At 35.2% G+C, this 20,212-nt stretch overlaps 1 protein-coding gene across 1 annotated transcript in view; it reads right to left on the reverse strand.

Moving 5' to 3' along the window:
• Positions 1 to 470: 470 nt before the first annotated feature.
• UBL3 (ubiquitin like 3) overlaps positions 471 to 20,212 on the reverse strand; it is a 69,051-nt gene continuing 49,309 nt past the window's right edge. The window contains exons 2-5 of the mRNA XM_081298598.1: positions 12,324 to 12,432; positions 8,199 to 8,285; positions 3,717 to 3,794; positions 471 to 3,415 (exon numbers count right to left, since the gene is read on the reverse strand). Coding sequence (XP_081154724.1) covers positions 3,363 to 3,415; positions 3,717 to 3,794; positions 8,199 to 8,285; positions 12,324 to 12,432 — 327 coding nt within the window. The 3' untranslated portion in view covers positions 471 to 3,362. The remainder of the gene's footprint in view (positions 3,416 to 3,716; positions 3,795 to 8,198; positions 8,286 to 12,323; positions 12,433 to 20,212) is intronic.

Raw genomic sequence — 20,212 nt, forward strand, 5'->3', positions numbered from 1 at the left:
AGCCTTCTGAGGAAAGCGGGCTGGGGACCTGGTACACAAGGAGTCACAGCCAATCACAGGCTGCCCAAGAGTAAGAATGTCGAGTCACCCTGGCCATGGAAATGGTACCAGGAACCACCAGCAGTCTGTGGTCTTGTTTCAACTGCATTATAAATTACATGTCTCCTCTCAAGCCCTCTCCCCTCCGATCCCATCCAATCTAACATGTGACATATTACCAAATGACAGTGGAAAAAAGGTGGAATGCCTGTAACAGTCACTGAGGATGGTATGACACATTAAATTTTGGGGGCCACTTCTCTTTGATTTTTGGTTAAATAGAACAGAGTGAACATTGGCACCATGTTGAATTTTACTGAAGAATGTCGTAAAATAAATTGAGCAAAGATAAAAAGAGTAGTGTGATAAAGAACAGGAGAATACACCAAAATTCTGACTTGAAGTCATTTTAAAGAAGAGAAATATTCTACAACAGATAAAGAAAGTTTTAATTTCTTTTCACATTAACATTGCTTACCACAATCAGTTAACAGAAATTACTGTAACATTGGTCAAGATGACTTCATAAAACTAAAGATGTTTGTTATGAGAAAACCTCAATGTGAATGATGATGTTAGATACTATATTTTTCATGATAAGATACAACTTATTTTGAAAAGAAAGCAAATATTTCAGATCAGGGAGACATGCTGAGGTTTTAATAAAAGAAACGCATTGCTTTGTCCAGAATACTTAAGTCCAGGACACTTCAGGTAAGAGATGAGTCAGATGCCAAGTGCCGGGCAGGGGCACAGGCCCGAAGTTCAGGCTTTATTTACATGACTGGGTCTATGCAGCTCTCACCTTCAGGTTAAGTGAGGGGCTATTTTTGGCAGAGGATCTTCAATAGTAGCCTTGCATATGGATCAATTATATTTTAACCATCAGGCAATCCGAGGAATTGTTTTTAAAGGGATAGTTGAGTATTTTCATGTATATACTATTAAGGCATCTAAATTTTTGGTGTTTTCAGTATATAATTTTACTGCTACTTTTTATTCTTTTTCCATTTTGTACAACTATAATATTAGATATTAAGTGACATAATTCTTTCTCTACTAATGAATCATTTTATCCCACTTAGCAAACTCTAAATTGAAGTCTTGCAAAAGGGAAAAATATATAATGTGGAAACACAAAAAACTGTATTGAAAACGAACATAGAATTTTTTAACCACCAGAAAAATGTAATCATGATTAACTGATAGTCTTTAACTTTGGAAAAATAGGAGTAATTAGAATCAAAATAAGTCCTAAAAATAATTACCAGTAGTTTGTTTTCCAAAAGAAAAATAGAGCCATAAATGGTTAATTGCCCAATTAAGAAACTACCAGATTCTTCTTCAGTCAACACTAACAGGATTCACATTTGAGCAAATCAACAAAGCATATAAATATTTAACATCTCTTGACTATAACATTTTAGTATAACAGAGACTACATAATTCTATCCACTGTTGTGACTGTGCACAAATTAACCAGGTTAAATATCAAAGATACATTGGGATTACTCCCAAACCAACAACAGAATATTAATTGAAATGAATTTTAAAAGATTCAGAAATAAAAGTAGAAAACAATTTTAACATGGATGAGACAGTGCTTAAACAATTACTGACCTAATTAACACCTTTAAAATTACCACCAAAATGTACTACAATATATTTTTTTTAATTTAGTTTACAGAAGGAATCTATAAGTACAGGTTGCAGAAAGAAAATGTTTAGTGCTATTTACATTCATTTTAAAACTCTGCTCTATACAAATTTAATTCTGATCAGTAGGAACAATATTTTTGTAGATCTACTGCATATAAAGCCTTTTCATCAAAGCATTAACAATGAACAAACAACCTGATTGCATTTAAACAAAGCTGAACATCTGAAACAATTTACACTTAATGTCTGTAAGGGCTGTGAACACTTACTGAGTATAGAACATAATGTCAGCCTGCAACTTCATTTTTAAAAAGGCTAAAGTTATTTATATGGAATCTTGTTCTATATACTACACGCCAATCTATATTGAAGTTCTATATTTAGCTATTTTATAAGTCTTTTATTAAATATATTCTACACATATTTGTAATTTCATCCAGGAAGAATTTCTTCCCAGTGAAAAAAATATAAAATCTTTAATATTTTTTTACAGATTTAGGTGAAACTAGCTCATGCTTTAGTGCTGTGCATTGATTTTTTTAGCATATCAATCTTTAAATTATTGGTATAAAACAAGAGAGTGGCATCCTTAATTATGTATGCCTTAAAAATCAGCTTTTGATTTTAATATAATTGTAAGCACTAACACCAAATGCAAACTGTATAAAGAAACAAAATTAGTACTATAAGATCTTTTTTTTTAATTTTAAGAATTCATCTGAAATCTCTAATGAGTAAGTATGATGTTGAACACGATTAGGGATGAGCAATAATTATGGAAAATTTCAATTTTCTGATATTCAAATACATAAAATTGATCAGTCAATGAGGTTTTCTAATATTTCTGCGCGCTAACGAAAGCCTCTGAGCGCCTGGCATACCTCCCACTTTAAGGCTAGGAGACGCACTCTCACCCCTCGTGTGCTGTCTGAACAAGCACTCAGTGACTAGGACTCAAGAGTGCATGTATTAAAGGAAAAAAAAATAGTTTCATCAGCCCTCTACTGAGTGCTTTAAACAACAGGCACATTTTGTTTTTGTTTTTTTCATTTGTTGCAGTGAAAATAGTCACACTCAGTTTAATATTCTGTGCCAGTACAGCCACCATGGCTGACTTTGGTAGAATTCACCCAACATTTTAGTTTCTTTTCCATTTTTTTCCTCTTAAGTTGGCCCGGTAATTAACTTGATTGATTGCTGAGAATCTTCCAGTGTGGAATTGTATACATGAGTATTTCTAGGTACAATAAACTGTTATAAATTCTGCTGATGAGGAAAATAATGTCAATCTTTTTTAGTGCAAATTGTATTTGGAACACTTGATTTGTTAGTTCTGATGATGAAAATTTTTGTGGCAGCAAAATGGTTCTGCTATGAAAGATAACTTGTTAGCTTTTCCCCTGGAGATTGACTGCATTTGAAAACCAATACAATTTAAAACTGCTCAACATAAACAAAAATATAAAAAAGAAAAAATCATAGTGAAAAATGTTCTTGTTTTGTTTTACTTTCATGAGAAAAGATGACAGTGTTCATGTGATAATTCAGTTCCATGGATTTGCAGGCAGACTGTTCCTAAAGGTTTCTGAAGCTATGTTGGGTCTCCTCTGTCCCAGCAGCATGAAAGACAAAGACTGTGTCACACCACACTAGGCAGACAGTGTTTACAGGATTACACAACAATTACTCTCTCCAGTCTTTTCACGATTCCTCTGACCTAGGGAAAAGGAAGAAACAGCTGGTTTATAAGAGCGCTAGAGCTGCAGGGAGGAAAGAGATGGCACCTAAGTATAAGAAACACATTTTTTTTTAAAGTTTGCATCTTTTTTTTACATTAAAAAGCTATAAAAAAGTTTCTTTAATTTTAGCACACTTCCAAAATGTCTGGCTATTTGCTTGACAATCTATTCATAAACTATAAACACTTCCTTTCCTCTGGAATTCCAAGAAAAACCCAGCCATTTTTAAATGCCTGTCTTTGTGATTAAAGTGAGATGTTCCTTCAGTGCTAGGCTTACCTTGAGAGTTGGGCTCTGGTAATGTCTCTCTGGCCACCAAATGCATCACTGTTGTTTTGCCAAAAGGAAGTTTTAATGCTACATAAAAAGTAGAAGACAATTTATTAAATATACATCGGAAGGAAGGGGATAAAAGAAAATACACAATTGGTTAATATCAGTGATCACCTTTAGAGAAAACAATAAAAAGAAATATAAAATTTATTTTAAACATACTTTTTCCTAGATTAGAAAGATGTTCAGATATGCTTCTGGGCTGGGGTTGTGGCTCAGTGGTGGGTCGCTTGACTAACATGTGTAAGGCACTGGGTTTGATCCTCAGCACCACATAAAAATAAATAAAATAAAGGTATTGTGTCCATCTACAACTTAAAAATTTATTTTAAAAAAGATTTGCTTTTAAATATAATAACATTTCAGTTGTCTAGTAAAATTACTACACCGAATAGACTAAAGACAAAAAAATGACAAACTTACTTTTAGACATTTATTCTCAACCTTGTACTATTTACTTAGAAAATAATCTTTAAAAGGTCAAATTCACTCAGTATTATTAATAATCATTGTTTTCTAATTAAGCCTTTAAAAGGTATTTCTCACTCATAATAAAAATTGTAATATAAAATATTTCAGACAGAATAATCCACACACCTATATACTGATGAACCTAATGGAGTAAATACAAACATCAAGCTTTCATGGTAAATCACTTTATTATTCTATACATAAAATTAGAAGCAGCCAGTATATCTAACTTCTAGCTGAGGCTGGCCTTGAACTTGTGAACTTCTCCTGCTTCAGACTCCTGAATTGCTGGGATTACAGTCGAGTGCCACTGCATAGGCTAGGCTGGGCTCAGTGGTATGCTGCTGTAGAATTTTAAAAATCCCAGTTGTCTTCAATACTAAGTACTAATCCATAGAAGCAAGGTGAATTTCCAAAGTGCTCCTGAGTAACTCACCCTTGGAAGCTATAAATTTAATTGATAGGTACTATTATTTTTCTTCTCCATACATGAATTTTAGCCAGAAATACTGGACATTAACACAATAGTAAAGGTGAAGGAAGAGGAATAGAATTAAAAACGCTTTCTCCTTTCTTCACTGTAGATGCTTGGCTTCCCACTATGACTGGACAATAACCAGAACAAAGGTTTTCAACCTTTAGCCTACACAAAAATCAATGGGGAGTAAAACTGGGAGATGGCGGAGGGTGGTGCAGGCAGAAACATGCAAATGAGTATCCCTGGGGACCAGAGGCATAGCTCAGTGATACTGCACTTGCCTAGTGTACACAAGCCTCTGGGTGCCATTCCTAGCAACACACACGCACACACACACACACACACGCACACATCATAAACAGATGAAAATGTTTTGAAAAAAAATCCCCAAGGTGATTCTTATGTCCATTGTCTCAGAACCACCCTTGGAGAAACATTGAGCTAGAATTCATTGACTACCAAAGATTTGACTGGTCACCATCATCTTCTTCATCCTTTAATTAGTAAGGCTGTCACCACATCTTTCTTTTAGTGACCTGAAATTCCATGTAATTATAAGGCTACACCTCAAAAAAGAGGATTCAGCAAGCCTGTGATTCCAGCTATTCAGCAGACTGAGGCAGAAAGGTCATCAGTTGGAGGCCAGCCTGAGTAACTTAGAAAGATGCTATCTCAAATAAATAAATACAGAGGACAGGGCTGGGTCTGTGGCTCAGTGGTAGAGCATTTGCCCAGCATGTGTGAGGCTCAGGTTCAATCCTTAGCACCACATAAAAATAAACAAATATAGGCATTCTGTCCATACACAACTACAAAAAATAAATAAATAAAAAGACAGGGGATGTAGCACAGTGGTAGACCACCCTGGATTCTTTTCTCAGTATAGGACTAAGGCAGGGGGCAGGCAGAAAGGATACAGGGATATGTTTTAAGAGACTTATAACCAAAAATTTAAGCTTGACATTTATTGAGCCACAAAATTTCAAGAATGGCAGAAAAACTGGGCTCAGTGGTATGCTGCTGTAGTCCCAGCTACTTGGGAGGCTAAGACAGGAGGACTATTGGCGCCCAGGAGAAGGAGGTAGGCCTCAGCAACATAGCAAGACCCAAAAGAAAAATAAATTTGCTGAGAATGCCTAGGTCTCCTACTTGAATCACCTACAGAACTGAACCCCACCCTAGGCAGTAGCCCCACTATTTTATATTCATTTCACTGCTTGAATATCACCTATAAGGAAGCATCTCAGTTCTTGCAAGGTGGCTCATTCTTTCATGAGCTCAATGTATTCAAACATTTTCCCTTATATCTAATTTAAAAAAATAGGGGCTAGGGTTGTGGCTCCATGGTAGCGTGCTTGCCTAATATGTGTGAGATACTGAGTTCAATTCTCAGAACCACATACAAATAAATAAAATAAAGGTTCGTCAACAACATACATATATATATAAAATGCCTGCCTTTGATTTGCAGTTACTGGTTATACACTTTCAATCAAAGGGCTACAAAGAACAAGTCTAGGGCCATATAAAGCAGACCTAAGACTTCTTCCATACTAGCCATTTAAATATTTGAAAAACCTGCTATTGTCCTGTATGCTGTTCTCCTTTATTGTGGACATCCAAGAATATACAGGGGGACAAAAAAGAAAAACTGAAACCAAAAAGGCAAACAGCTGAATGGCATTTTAAAATTCTGGTCAAACACCGAGTTGCACAGGTCCTGGCTATGCTCCTACACACTGTCTAAATCACTAAGGCCAGAGATGGCTTATTTTGCTTCTGAAAAGATTAAAAACAACACAGAATGACAATAATAAAAATATGAGTCAACCTGTTAATTATTCTAAAATAAATTCCAAAAAACTATAAGTAAAAATTTACAATAATAAATTTGCAATTAAATGGGAATAAGTCAATAATTTTGATCTGAACATAAATTCTATGAACTTTAATGTAACACTGGATCATTTGGGTCACTGTAGAAAAATAATTAAGAAATGGGAGTTGATGGGAAACCGCACATATAGATCAATACTCAGAGGAGATGGAGAATCTCAAAATTAACTCATATAGTTAAAAGCTTAAATTTCAACCAACATTTACCAATTTATATAACATCTTGTTTAATTAATATAACATCTTGTTTGAGCCATACAGAATTAAAATAAAAAAAGACTAAAAATGGCTCCATTCTTAATGAATGTACAATACATCCAACGAACTCCTAGTCAATCTTTACATGAAGGCTGGCTTATCTAATTATATAAAAACTGTAAAAAGAGCTGCAAACAAAAACAGCTTTAGTTTTAAATAACAGCTATTTCTTGTAGGCCACAGCATATTTTCAGGCCAGTTATAACACCAAAACTGAGTTATATGAAAGATTATATGCAATGTACCATTTGACACTGTCTAAAGCGTTGCATGCATCTGCTTTAGTCCTTATCACACACAACTTTTACAGCAGATTGTATCTGTCCTATATACGGGAGCACCTTAAAAGGAGATTTTATCTTTCATCCCAGAATTCCCAAGATTTTATTACTGTCTTGACACATAAGAAGAGTTCAATAAACTTTGCTAAATAAGTGAATAAAACTGTTCTACCTTTAAGGAAAAATACATTAAATACTTCACTGTTAGATTTAATGGAAAAAAAATCTGACAATAATGAAAAAGATATATTTATATTTTGTCTGCCTACAAATTTCCAATTATCTGAATATATCTGAAATTCTATACTAAAAATAAAACAAACCCTATTTATGGTAGAAAATGCACCCCATAAGGGGGCACTATTGAGCTACCATTCTCCTAATCACACATAAAGAACAATTAGTAGCTAATTATTAAAGTGTTTACTACATGTCAAGCACCATTTTAAGGTGTCTGAATATATACACTAACACTCCTCCTAACCTATGAAATTGGCACTATTGAAATCCCTATTACTGATGAAGTTACTGGGACACAGATCTTAGTTGTCATTTATTCATGGTTACACAGCGAAATCAGGGTACAATGTGGACAGTTTGGTTCCAAAATCTGTTCTTTTAACTACTATATTAGACTCATGGCTGTCATTTACTTTTATTCTCATATGATCACAACGATGATCAGCTGCAGTCAAATTAAGAACGCTTCATTATATTTGAAAACCAATTATCAGACTTTTTTTCGTTTGTCCAATTTTAACTTTAAAAATTACATCTAAATTACATTATCCAGAAGTACAATAAAATTACATCCAATATGTAACAGTATAAACTTCTAACTATACTGGGATAGAGTTTATTTTATAAATAGAGCTAAAACTAATTTAACAGAATGCAAAACGTAAAGGAGTAGGCATACTGAAAACAGAATTCAGAGTTGAATTTGTAACGTTTTTAGTAAAATCCAAGACTTAAGCATTTAAAATAAATGAACAATGCTACCATGAGACAGACATGAAATCTCATTACAAAGGTGACTATTACCTCCTAAGGTGACATTTCCATGTAGAAATCGTCCTTGATAAATAAGTCGTAGAATATTTGGACTGCTGACCTGTTCTTCTTCCCAGTCTGAAAAGAATGCAAGGCAAAGGTTAAGTGCATTTCAACACATACCTGAGGTGCTGCTCCTGCATTTTTTAAAAAATTCAGATTCAAGTCAGTTGGAGTATATCGAAGAAGACACTTGAAGCTTCCAAATAATTGAAATAGATAACTATTCATGCATTTGCTGCAGCCTTTATTCTTTCTGACTCTTCCTATTAAATAGCAAGATATGCAAGAGTATATAGTTTTTGCTATTTAAAGAATACTAAAGAGCTGGGGATGTGGCTCAAGTGGTAGTGTGCTCGCCTGGCGTGCGTGCGACCCGGGTTCAATCCTCAGCACCACATACCAACAAAGATGTTGTGTCCGCCGAGAACTAAAAAATAAATATTAAAAATTCTCTCTCTCTCTCTCTCTCCCCCCACTCTCTCTTTAAAAAAAAAAAAAAAGAATACTAAAGTATGTCAAATTGTAGACCTGAAGTTTTAACAATTAAAAAAAAAACAGCTTGAAACAAATCTAATCCCTGTGTAGAGGTATATCATTTGAAAATTAATTTCAATTACCAGTAAATAACAGGCAATATTATAATGTTGCAATATCTGTATCTGTTAAAAAATATATATTCAAGGCTTGAAACAACCCACTTAAAAAAGACTTGTTAAAGGACTTAAGATAGTAAATAATGGACACATATTATTTATCATCTTTTTGAGGCCAACAGGCAAAAATTATTAATGACACAACTTTAGCTCACCTTTTCCATGATAAATACTTAGAATAAACTCCCCAAATAATATGTATAGAAGATACTATATAAATATGAAAGCTAGGAAGGTACACAAAAAAAATCAAAAGCAAACTGGTAAAAATTTATAAAATGGGTGACAGAATATTTAATTTTAGCATATAACTTATGTTAATAGTAAAATATGGAATATCAGTTCATGAAAATAATGGTTTAAAGACACTGGTATTATGGCAGGAATGGTGTTAGTAATTTTTATTGAGTTGTAGACGAACAATTTAAGCTCTGGTTTTGATAACAATTTAAGAATTCCTTTTTCATCTTTGTCAGCAATTCTAGTATGATGTGTTTGTTTCCTATGGAAGTTCCTATTGTCAGGAGATAACTGTTGACTCAAAAATAATTTAAATACTCCAAAAACAGGAGATAAGGTAAACATAGACTTTACTTTTTGACTTTTTGATAAAGTTTTCAAAATGATCACTATGAATGTGAGAAAAATCACTGCCTCAAAGTGACTCAGGCACAGCAGAAATCAGCAGAGGAGAAATGAATCTGTCATTTCCTGTACCAGTGCCTCCTGCCTTTTCTCGCTTCCTCCTGGTAACAGCCTTTGCTGCCTTCTGACTCCACTGATTCTAGGGACCTCCTTTTCTAGAAGAAAGATCAAATAAGCTGCATTAATATGACTCTGAATTTATCACTTCTAAAATCATTCTTTTATAGAATATTTCTGGTCAAGATTTAAGTATTCCATAGATAAGAAGGCAAATGACAGGACCTGTCTAAATCACAAGGGGAAGGAAGGAAGCCTGGTATTCTAAATATCTTTTAAAAACTGTTTTAAAAATGCAAAAACTTAAAGCCACATAGTTCATTATCTTATACAGAGTCTCATTACTTCCGTGTACTTAATCCATTTAATAAGGTATTTCCACTTCCCTCTCCAAGGATCTAACATTTAAAGAGACCTAAAAACAAACTGGAATTTCAGATTTCAGATATTACTAACCTAACACGTCTGTTTTTACTTATTAGCAATATTTCCACAAAACTGCATAGAGTATACTAAAGAAAACTAATGCCTTCTAGAAGTATATGGAACACAAATTATTTCTATTGATCTGATATTTATCATACCTTGGTTATGAGCATCAAATATTTGTATTTACTAAATTTAAAGATATTACATAATATATACATACTTAAAATTTTAATTTAAGTATTTTATATGAAATAAAATAATTTTTTCTCAGTGGTAGAGCACCTGCCTAGCAGTATGAAGCCCATGCAAGTAAGTAGCATTCAATTGATACAATCAATCTTTAATACTGGTAGATAGTTTGTTCATTTAGGATATGATTTAATAGCAAAGACCTGCACTTGATGTTTTCCCTTGAATTACAATATTTTAAGGCATTAAAACTAATTTTATTACCTAAGTCAAATACTTATGAAAGTCACAGTATTTCTTTTACCTCAATTTATAATATTGTCCAAATAAAATAAATTTGAGTGGGATTACCTTTTTTGTCTCATTACCTTTTCTACAGTATCTATATCAGAAGGCCATCTTTGTTTCCCCATCCCACCCCACCCCCGCAAAAAACAAACAAAAAAGATAAATAAATTTTTTGTATCATACCTAACACAATATCACTCTTAGGTACTTAAAAAATGTTCTTCATACTGATAGTTATCTATCCTGTCTGGCTGTAAAAAAATACAACATTTTTAAAGTCCCAAGCTTTTGTCAAATTCCTTGAACCTTTAGCTTCTCTTCCTTCCTGATTTAGGAACTAGCCCCTGGGTTACCAATGTGAAGAAAATTCTAGTAGTTCCACAGTCTTTGCTTAAATCAGTTTCTTAAACTCAGGCCTATAAACAAACCCACAAAGATATCTCCATATGACCTAAAAGTCCTCTTTAAGAATTTTCAAATTGTATAAATTTTAATGATAATCTGGAAGAGTTCTCTAGATGATTCAAATAATCACTTGATAACAGGTGCACCCTTGGGATTTTAGTACCATATATGCTTTGGGTTTATGGTTGAACTGGTGCCAAGCAGTCAGTACTTCTTTAATTGTCAAGTGATTAATGAAAAAAGAAGAGAGGGTGACTTAATACTTAAATGATGCATTCTTTGTAGAAGACTGAATGACAATTTGGTACAGAGTATGAATAAAGGTTTTGTGGTGAGCTTGCAGATAAACGGGTCATCATACACCATGCAGGAACACAGGCATGCCAAATTCAACAGTATTCATGGTGCAAACAATGAGTTGGCTTTAGCAAAAATACATCATCTGGCACATTCATGTTCTTAATTTGACCATTATTGGTTTTAGAGTTATATTTGCATTTTCTTTGTAGATGCATTTTAGTTCTGTGCTTTTTTATGGCTTAATAAGGAATTATAATTGGGTTTTATGCTTCTATATTTTAAAAACATCCATTATAATAAAAATAAGTTAGTACTAGGGAATATGTAAGAATTTTCTTTCTCTAAAAAAGGTTCCTTATGTTATTTAAAGTTGAGAAACACTGACCTAATTGATTCATTTTGTATACACTGTGATCTTTGTTGAAACAAGCCTTGTCCTTTAAAAGTTCAAAATGCTTTGCTAATAAAATTAAATGAAATCAGCTGAAACAGACTTATCCCTATGGTACATGCCATAAAAGGGTCATGACGACACTTGGCGAAGTTCAAAGGAAGAGCATAAACTAAAGATTCATTTAAGGGAGGCAAGACAGAGTCTTTCTTAGTTGGGAAAGAAGCAGAGAAAGAAGGAACACCACACACTCTCCAAAATTGCTCGTTATAGACACTGGCTTGAAAATGCAAAGCATAAACGAATTTTCCCCTTTTTTAACCTTGTTCAGGAAACACATGAACTGGCATAAATGAGAAGTCAACTTTGTTTCAAACTTAATTTTAAATAGACTTTGTATGGAGTAGTTAAAAGAGAATGTATTATAATCTGTTAATGATAGTTTTTTTCCTTTTATTTTGTTTTTGTTATAAATAGCAATCTGTGTATTAATTATTTTGTGTTTTTCTATTTAAAAAATATTTTTCATTTACACTAAAACAATTCCAAGGAAAAAGGAGAACTCTGCATACTGAGCTCCTTTACAATTTTGGAATGAGAAAACTAAATGGCACAAATCTAGGGAAGGATACAAGTCCTCAATTATTTTCCTTCTTTTTCATTCGATGCATATATAATGTTGACAAAATGTTTGTAAAACAAGGGACAGCATCAACAGTTAACAGTGTTCATCCTCAAGAGAAAAACGCCACTTACCCATTGGCCAATTGTCATACACATGCTTTGCAATGTCAGATGCAGAATCGTTGGGAGAAAACAGGAACTCTTTTGTTTTTCCACTCACCAAGATGAGGCGCAAATTTATCTGAAAGAAGACAAGTATACTCTTAATAAAAGTCTTAAAATTTGAAAACTTACCAAAAAATGACTTGTATAGGAAAAATGACAAGGCAAACCAAATTTAATTATGCTTTTAAATTTAACTACTTTGACAATGTTCAGAATTGGACTTTTGCAAGGTTATCACTACTCCTACAGAATACACATTTTTCTATTGAGAAACTAATAAAAGTGTAGACCACGTGGATCTTATCACTTAAACAGGGCAGAGACAATAGTCTGAGGTCCATTTGACTCCCATTTCCAAGACAATATATATTTGCTTATAGCATTCTAAACATCTTTTTTTCACAATGTTCACTTTTTAATATTTTTGCCATAATTAACAATGCTATTTAAAAAAATCACCCTATCTATTCATTTCCACATAAGTCATGGAAATATAAGTGTACTTTTCTACAGCTCTGGGCTTCTGTAAAGCATCAGAAAAACTTCACTATAAGTTGGGTCTGGTTGAGAGCTGAGCCCTGGAACTAGGCAGTCTAGCCTAGTGCTGTTATATATAAAGAACAAAGAATGGCACTGTTCCTGTTCAAGCTGTGCCAAGTCCCAGGTTATCCTAGTTCTCTTCAGTTACCAAAATATGTATTTTTATTATTAAAAATACCAGATAATCTGTAAGATACTTCAGCCTACAATGAGTAAATTGGTAGCTACTGCAGTACCATGAAGACACCAGGGTCACAGATTTACTACTTAATCACATTCAGGATTAATGTCACTCCTAGTGCCTCACTCCTATGTTGAAGACCTAACTCCCAAGCAACTGTCTTTAGGAGGAAATAGAGGTTAAGAGAGGTGCTAGGGTGGGGCTCTGATTCCTACCACTATGGCCTCAGAAGAGGAGAAAGAGAAGAGGAAGAGCACTGTGTACTCACTGGCCTGCAAGCCCCTCTCTCACTTTCTCATTGCCCACTGCCCCACAGCTCCAGTGAGGACAGAGAAAAGGGGCCCACACCAGAACCTAACCATGCTGGCATCCTTATCTTGGACTTCCAGACTCTAGAACTGTGAGAAACAAATATTTTTTAAGCTGTCCAGTCTGTTTGTTGTGGCAGCCAAAGCAGCCAAATACTTTAAGAAAGATATAAGAAATGTGAGACTACCTTTAGGAAGGAAAGCAACATTGGATAAGATAGAAACTAAAACCAAATTATTAGAAAGGAAAAACAGGTTATTTGCTTAGCAACCCATGGATATTTTTTTTTAATAAACAAAATGTTTTTCCTTAACACTATCATTCATTAAGACACTTTGAAAAGTGTGTTCGGATTTCAACATGGCGGCGGGCGCAGAGAGATCAAGTCTCTGACCTCTTCAGCTGTGCAGGCATAAGGAGTCGTAAACAACCTAAATCTGTTTGCTCAGGATCACTAGGCAATGCTCAGCTGACGTGGATCTGGGGCGAACAGTCTGGGCCTCTCAGAACACACACTGAGCCCGGATCGGCTGAATTCAAGCTCCCATTCGCCTGCTTCCCGCAGACAAACAGCTGTGACTCAGCACTAATCCATCCGGCTGAAACAACTGGTCAGCCCTTCTGATCCTACGGAGGTAAATGCCTACCGAGCCTTCATAGGTAGTGGCCACAGGTTTGAAACGGGGCTTGGGAGAGACAGTAAGGACCCACCCATTGCATTGGTCGCCCGGCAAAGGGAAACGAACTGTCGCCATTTGCAAGAGATACCATCATGGCAGACTGCGGCGGAGGAGATAAATTCATTGAAACCAGTGGCTACAGGTGTGTAATTCCCTAGCCTTCCCTCTCCACACATCGGGGAAACCTTAAGGGCCCCTCCCAGCTCTCCCGTGATCACGACAGCCAGACCTAGGGAATCAGACGTGGTGCGGGACAAGCGACGCGGAACTCCCAGCTACCGCTCCCACCAGGGCTGACAGCTGAGGTCTCTTGCACCAGCTACCGGGGGCGTGGCTACCGGAGGGCAAGTAAAATTCGCTGAGGATTCTCAGCCCCAAGCTCTACAAACTTAGGGTCTGAGGGAATGGCAAACAGGAAGAGTGTGCCCAGTCATCCATGAAAACAGGGCTCCCGGGAGCAGCAGACCTGGCGTGTAGCCAGTATTGTGGTGAGCTGCACCCCTGAGAGGGGCCTGGCTAGAGGAAAAGTGGGAAGTGACTAGACACAAGAGGAGGCCCTAGGCACTCAGGATTGGAGACCCGCCCAGTCTGGGAGGAGCTGCTGCACAGTGATTGGTTCCCGCGTATTGACAAGAGAAGCTTGGCCTGGTGGGCACAGCGCCACCTAATGGAAGAGAAGTTAATCAAACTCTAAGACTGTATTTATTAGGTTTTTTTTTCTCTTTTTTTTTGATTTGGGTTTTTTCTTTCATTTTAATTTTTCTTTCTTGTTGTTTTTTAAATTTTTTTTCAATTTTTTAAAATTTTTTTTCTTCTAATTTTAATTTTTTTTATTATTATTTTTTAAAAAAAATTTTTTTTATTTCCTATTTTTTTCTTCTTTTTTCTTTTCATTTCTTTTCAATTTTCTTATTCCCCCTTCCTTGAATTCTACCTGCTTACTCTCATTCTCTTTAGTGACTTCTTCCCTTCCCTTCTAATACCTTTCCTCCCAAGCATCAAATAAATTTATAGGAGTAAACAGTAACTCAGCAGTCAAACAGAACAAGAAGTAACATGAGCAGCTTCAAAAAGCAAGGAAGAAAAGGAGTACAAACAATGCAATACAGCCTAAATATTCAGGAGGACCTAGAGTCATCAGAAAAATGGTCATATAAAGAACTCAAGGAACACCTTAGACAGATGGAATGGAACCTTAAAGAGGATACAAGACAGCAAATTCAAGCAGCGAAAGAACACATTGAGAATGAATTACATAAACAGATAAAAGAAGAAGTTAAGCATCTTTATCAGGAGATAGAGATTATAAAAAATAATCAAACAATAATTCTAGAAATGAAGGAAACGACAAACCAAATTAAAAACTCAATTGAGAGTATCACTAACAGAGTGGAGCAAGTAGAAGCCAGAACATCAGATAATGAAGACAAAATATATCATTTTGAAAAGAGTCTAGCCAACTCAGAAAGGCTGGTAAAAGATCACGAGAAAAACATCCAAGAGTTATGGGATAACATAAAAAAACCAAACTTACGAGTCATCGGGATAGAAGAAGGTACAGAGATTCAAACCAAGGGAATGAGTAACCTACTGAATGAAATAATTACAGAAAACTTTCCAGAAATAAGAAAGGAAACAGATATACAAATTGAAGATGCATACAGGACACCGAGCACACAAAATCACAGTAGACCAACGCCAAGACACATTGTTATGATGATATCCAATATACAAAACAAAGAGAAAATATTAAAAGCTACAAGAGAAAGGAGGCAGATTACATTCAGGGGTAAACCAATAAGGTTAATAACGGATTTTTCATCACAGATGCTGAAAGCGAGAAGATCCTGGAACAACGTATTTCAAACACTGAAAGACAATGGATGCTAACCAAGAATTCTGTATCCAGCAAAATTAAGCTTCAGGTATGACAACGAAATAAAAATCTTTCATGATAAACAAAAGTTAAAAGAATTTGCAGCCAGAAAACCAGCATTGCAAAGCATTTTGAGCAAAACACTACACGAGGAAGAAATGAAAAACAATAACCTAAACCATCAGTGGGAAGTGCCTCGGTAAAGACAGAGGGCAAGGGGAAAGATAATCATGGAGAAACAAACTAAATTTTTTTAAAAAAGGATAAATAATCAAACATGGATGGAAGTACAAACCATATATCAATAGTAATGCTGAATGTTAATGGCTTAAACTCTCCAATAAAGCGACATAGGCTAGTATCATGGATTAAAAAACAAATCCAACAATATGCTGCCTCCAGGAGACACATCTGATTGGAAAAGACATACACAGGCTGAAGGTGAAAGGATGGGAAAAAATATACCACGCACACGGTCCTTGTAAGCAAGCAGGGGTGGCCATCCTCATATCGAATAAAATCGACTTCAAGACTAAGTTAATCAAAAGGGATAAGGAAGGACATTATATACTGTTAAAAGGAACCATTCACCAACAAGACATAACAATTATCAATATTTATGCACCAAATAATGGTGCTGCGACATTCATAAAACAAATTCTCCTCAAGTTCAAGAATCAAATAGACCACAACACAATAATTATGGGTGATTTCAACACACCTCTCTCACCATTGGACAGATCCTCCAAACAAAAGTTGAATAAAGAAACTATAGAACTCAATACCACAATCAATAACCTAGACTTAACTGACATATATAGAATATATCAACCATCATCAAATGGATATACTTTTTTCTCAGCAGCACATGGGTCCTTCTCAAAAATAGACCATATATTATGCCATAGGGCAACCCTCAGTAAATATAAAGGGGTGGAGATAATACCATGCATTTTATCTGATCATAATGGAATGAAACTGGAAATCAATTATAAAAGAAGGAAGGAAAAATCCTACATCACATGGAAAATGAACAATATGTTACTGAATGATCAATGGGTTACAGAAGACATAAAGGAGAAAATAAAAAAATTCTTAGAGATAAATGAAAATACAGACACAACATATCGGAATCTATGGGACACAATGAAAGCAGTTTTAAGAGGAAAATTCATCGCCTGGTGGTCATTCCTAGAAAAAAGAAAAAAACAACAAATAAATGAGCTCACAGTTCATCTCAAAGCCCTAGAAAAGGAAGAGCAAAACAACAGCAAATGTAGCAGAAGGCAAGAAATAATTAAAATCAGAGCGGAAATCAATGAAATTGAAACAAAAGAAACTACTGAAAAAATTAACAAAACTAAAAGTTGGTTCTTCGAAAAAATAAATAAGATCGACAGACCTTTAGCCATGCTAACGAAGAGAAGAAGAGAGAGAACTCAAATTAATAACATACGGGATGAAAAAGGCAATATCACAACAGATGCTACAGAAATACAGAAGACAATTAGAAATTATTTTGAAAACCTATATTCCAATAAAATAGAAGATAGTGAAGACATTGATAAATTTTTTAAGTCATATGATTTGCCCAGACTGAGTCAGGAGGATACACACAATTTGAACAGACCAATATCAATGGATGAAATTGAAGAAGCAATCAAAAGACTACCAACCAAGAAAAGCCCAGGACCAGATAGGTATACAGCGGAGTTTTACAAAACAATTAAAGAAGAAATAATACCAATACTTTTCAAGTTATTTCAGGAAATAGAAAAAGAGGGAGCTCTTCCAAATTCATTCTATGAGGCCAACATCACCCTGATTTCGAAACCAGACAAAGACACCTCAAAGAAAGAAAACTACAGACCAATATCTCTAATGAACCTAGATGCAAAAATCCTCAATAAAATTCTGGCGAATCGAATACAAAAACACATCAAAAAATTGTGCACCATGATCAAGTAGGATTCATCCCTGGGATGCAAGGATGGTTCAATATACGGAAATCAATAAATGTTATTCACCACATCAATAGACTTAAAGATAAGAACCATATGATCATCTCAATAGACGCAGAGAAAGCATTCGACAAAGTACAGCATCACTTTATGTTCAAAACATTAGAAAAACTAGGGATAACAGGAACTTACCTTGACATTGTAAAAGCTATCTATGCTAAGCCTCAGGCTAGCATCATTCTGAATGGACAAAAGTTGAAGGCATTCCCTCTAAAATCTGGAACAAGACAGGGATGCCCTCTCTCACCACTTCTATTTAATTTAGTCCTTGAAATACTAGCCAGAGCAATTAGACAGACAAAAGAAATTAAAGGCATAAAAATAGGAAAAGAAGAACTTAAATTATCACTATTTGCAGACGACATGATTCTATACCTAGAAGACCCAAAAGGGTCTACAAAGAAACTACTAGAACTAATAAATGAATTCAGCAAAGTGGCAGGATATAAAATCAACACGCATAAATCAAAGGCATTTCTGTATATCAGCGACAAAACTTCTGAAACGGAAATGAGGAAAAACACTCCATTCACAATATCCTCAAAAAAAATAAAATACTTGGGAATCAACCTAACAAAAGAGGTGAAAGAGTTATACAATGAAAACTACAGAACCCTAAAGAGAGAAGTAGAAGAAGGTCTTAGAAGATGGAAAAATATACCCTGTTCATGGATAGGCAGAACTAATATTATCAAAATGGCGATATTACCAAAAGTTCTCTATAGGTTTAATGCAATACCAATCAAAATCCCAACGGCATTTCTTGTAGAAATAGATAAAGCAATCATGAAATTCATATGGAAAAATAAAAGACCCAGAATAGCAAAAGCAATTCTAAGCAGGAAGTGTGAATTAGGCGGTATAGCGATACCAGATTTCAAACTATATTACAGAGCAATAGTGACAAAAACAGCATGGTACTGGTACCAAAACAGGCGGGTGGACCAATGGTACAGAATAGAGGACACAGTAACCAATCCACAAAACTACAACTATCTTATATTTGATAAAGGGGCTAAAAGCATGCAATGGAGGAAGGATAGCATCTTCAACAAATGGTGTTGGGAAAACTGGAAATCCATATGCAACAAAATGAAACTGAATCCCTTTCTCTCGCCATGCACAAAAGTTAACTCAAAATGGATCAAGGAGCTTGATATCAAATCAGAGACTCTGCGTCTGATAGAAGAAAAAGTTGGCTATGATCTACATATTGTGGGGTCGGGCTCCAAATTCCTTAATAGGTCACCCATAGCATAAGAGTTAATAACAAGAATCAACAAATGGGACTTACTTAAACTAAAAAGTTTTTTCTCAGCAAGAGAAACAATAAGAGAGGTAAATAGGGAGCCTACATCCTGGGAACAAATTTTTACTCCTCACACTTCAGATAGAGCCCTAATATCCAGAGTATACAAAGAACTCAAAAAATTAGACAATAAGATAACAAATAACCCAATCAACAAATGGGCCAAGGACCTGAACAGACACTTCTCAGAGGAGGACATACAATCAATCAACAAGTACATGAAAAAATGCTCACCATCTCTAGCAGTCAGAGAAATGCAAATCAAAACCACCGAAAGATACCATCTCACTCCAGTAAGATTGGCAGCCACTATGAAGTCAAACAACAACAAGTGCTGGCGAGGATGTGGAGAAAAGGGTACACTTGTACATTGCTGGTGGGACTGCAAATTGGTGCGGCCAATTTGGAAAGCAGTATGGAGATTCCTGGGAAAGCTGGGAATGGAACCACCATTTGACCCTGCTATTGCCCTTCTCGGACTATTCTCTGAAGACCTTAAAAGAGCATGCTACAGGGATACTGCCACATCGATGTTCATAGCAGCACAATTCACAATAGCTAGACTGTGGAACCAACCCAGATGCCCTTCAATAGATGAATGGATAAAAAAAATGTGGCATTTATACACCATGGAATATTTCGCAGCACTAAAAAATGACAAAATCATGGAATTTGCAGGGAAATGGATGGCACTAGAGCAGATTATGCTTAGTGAAGCTAGCCAATCCCTAAAAAACAAATACCAAATGCCTTCTTTGATATAATGAGAGCAACTATGAACAGAGTAGGGAGGAAGAGCAGGAAGAAAAGATTAACATTAAAAAGAGACATGAGATGGGAGGGAGAGAGAGAGAAAAGGGAAATTGCATGGAAATGAAGGGAGACCCTCATTGCTATACAAAATTACATATAAGAGGTTGTGAGGGGAATGAGAAAATTA

The sequence above is a fragment of the Spermophilus citellus genome, assembly GCF_964194105.1.
Source record: "Spermophilus citellus genome assembly, chromosome: 1".
NCBI lineage: Eukaryota > Metazoa > Chordata > Mammalia > Rodentia > Sciuridae > Spermophilus > Spermophilus citellus.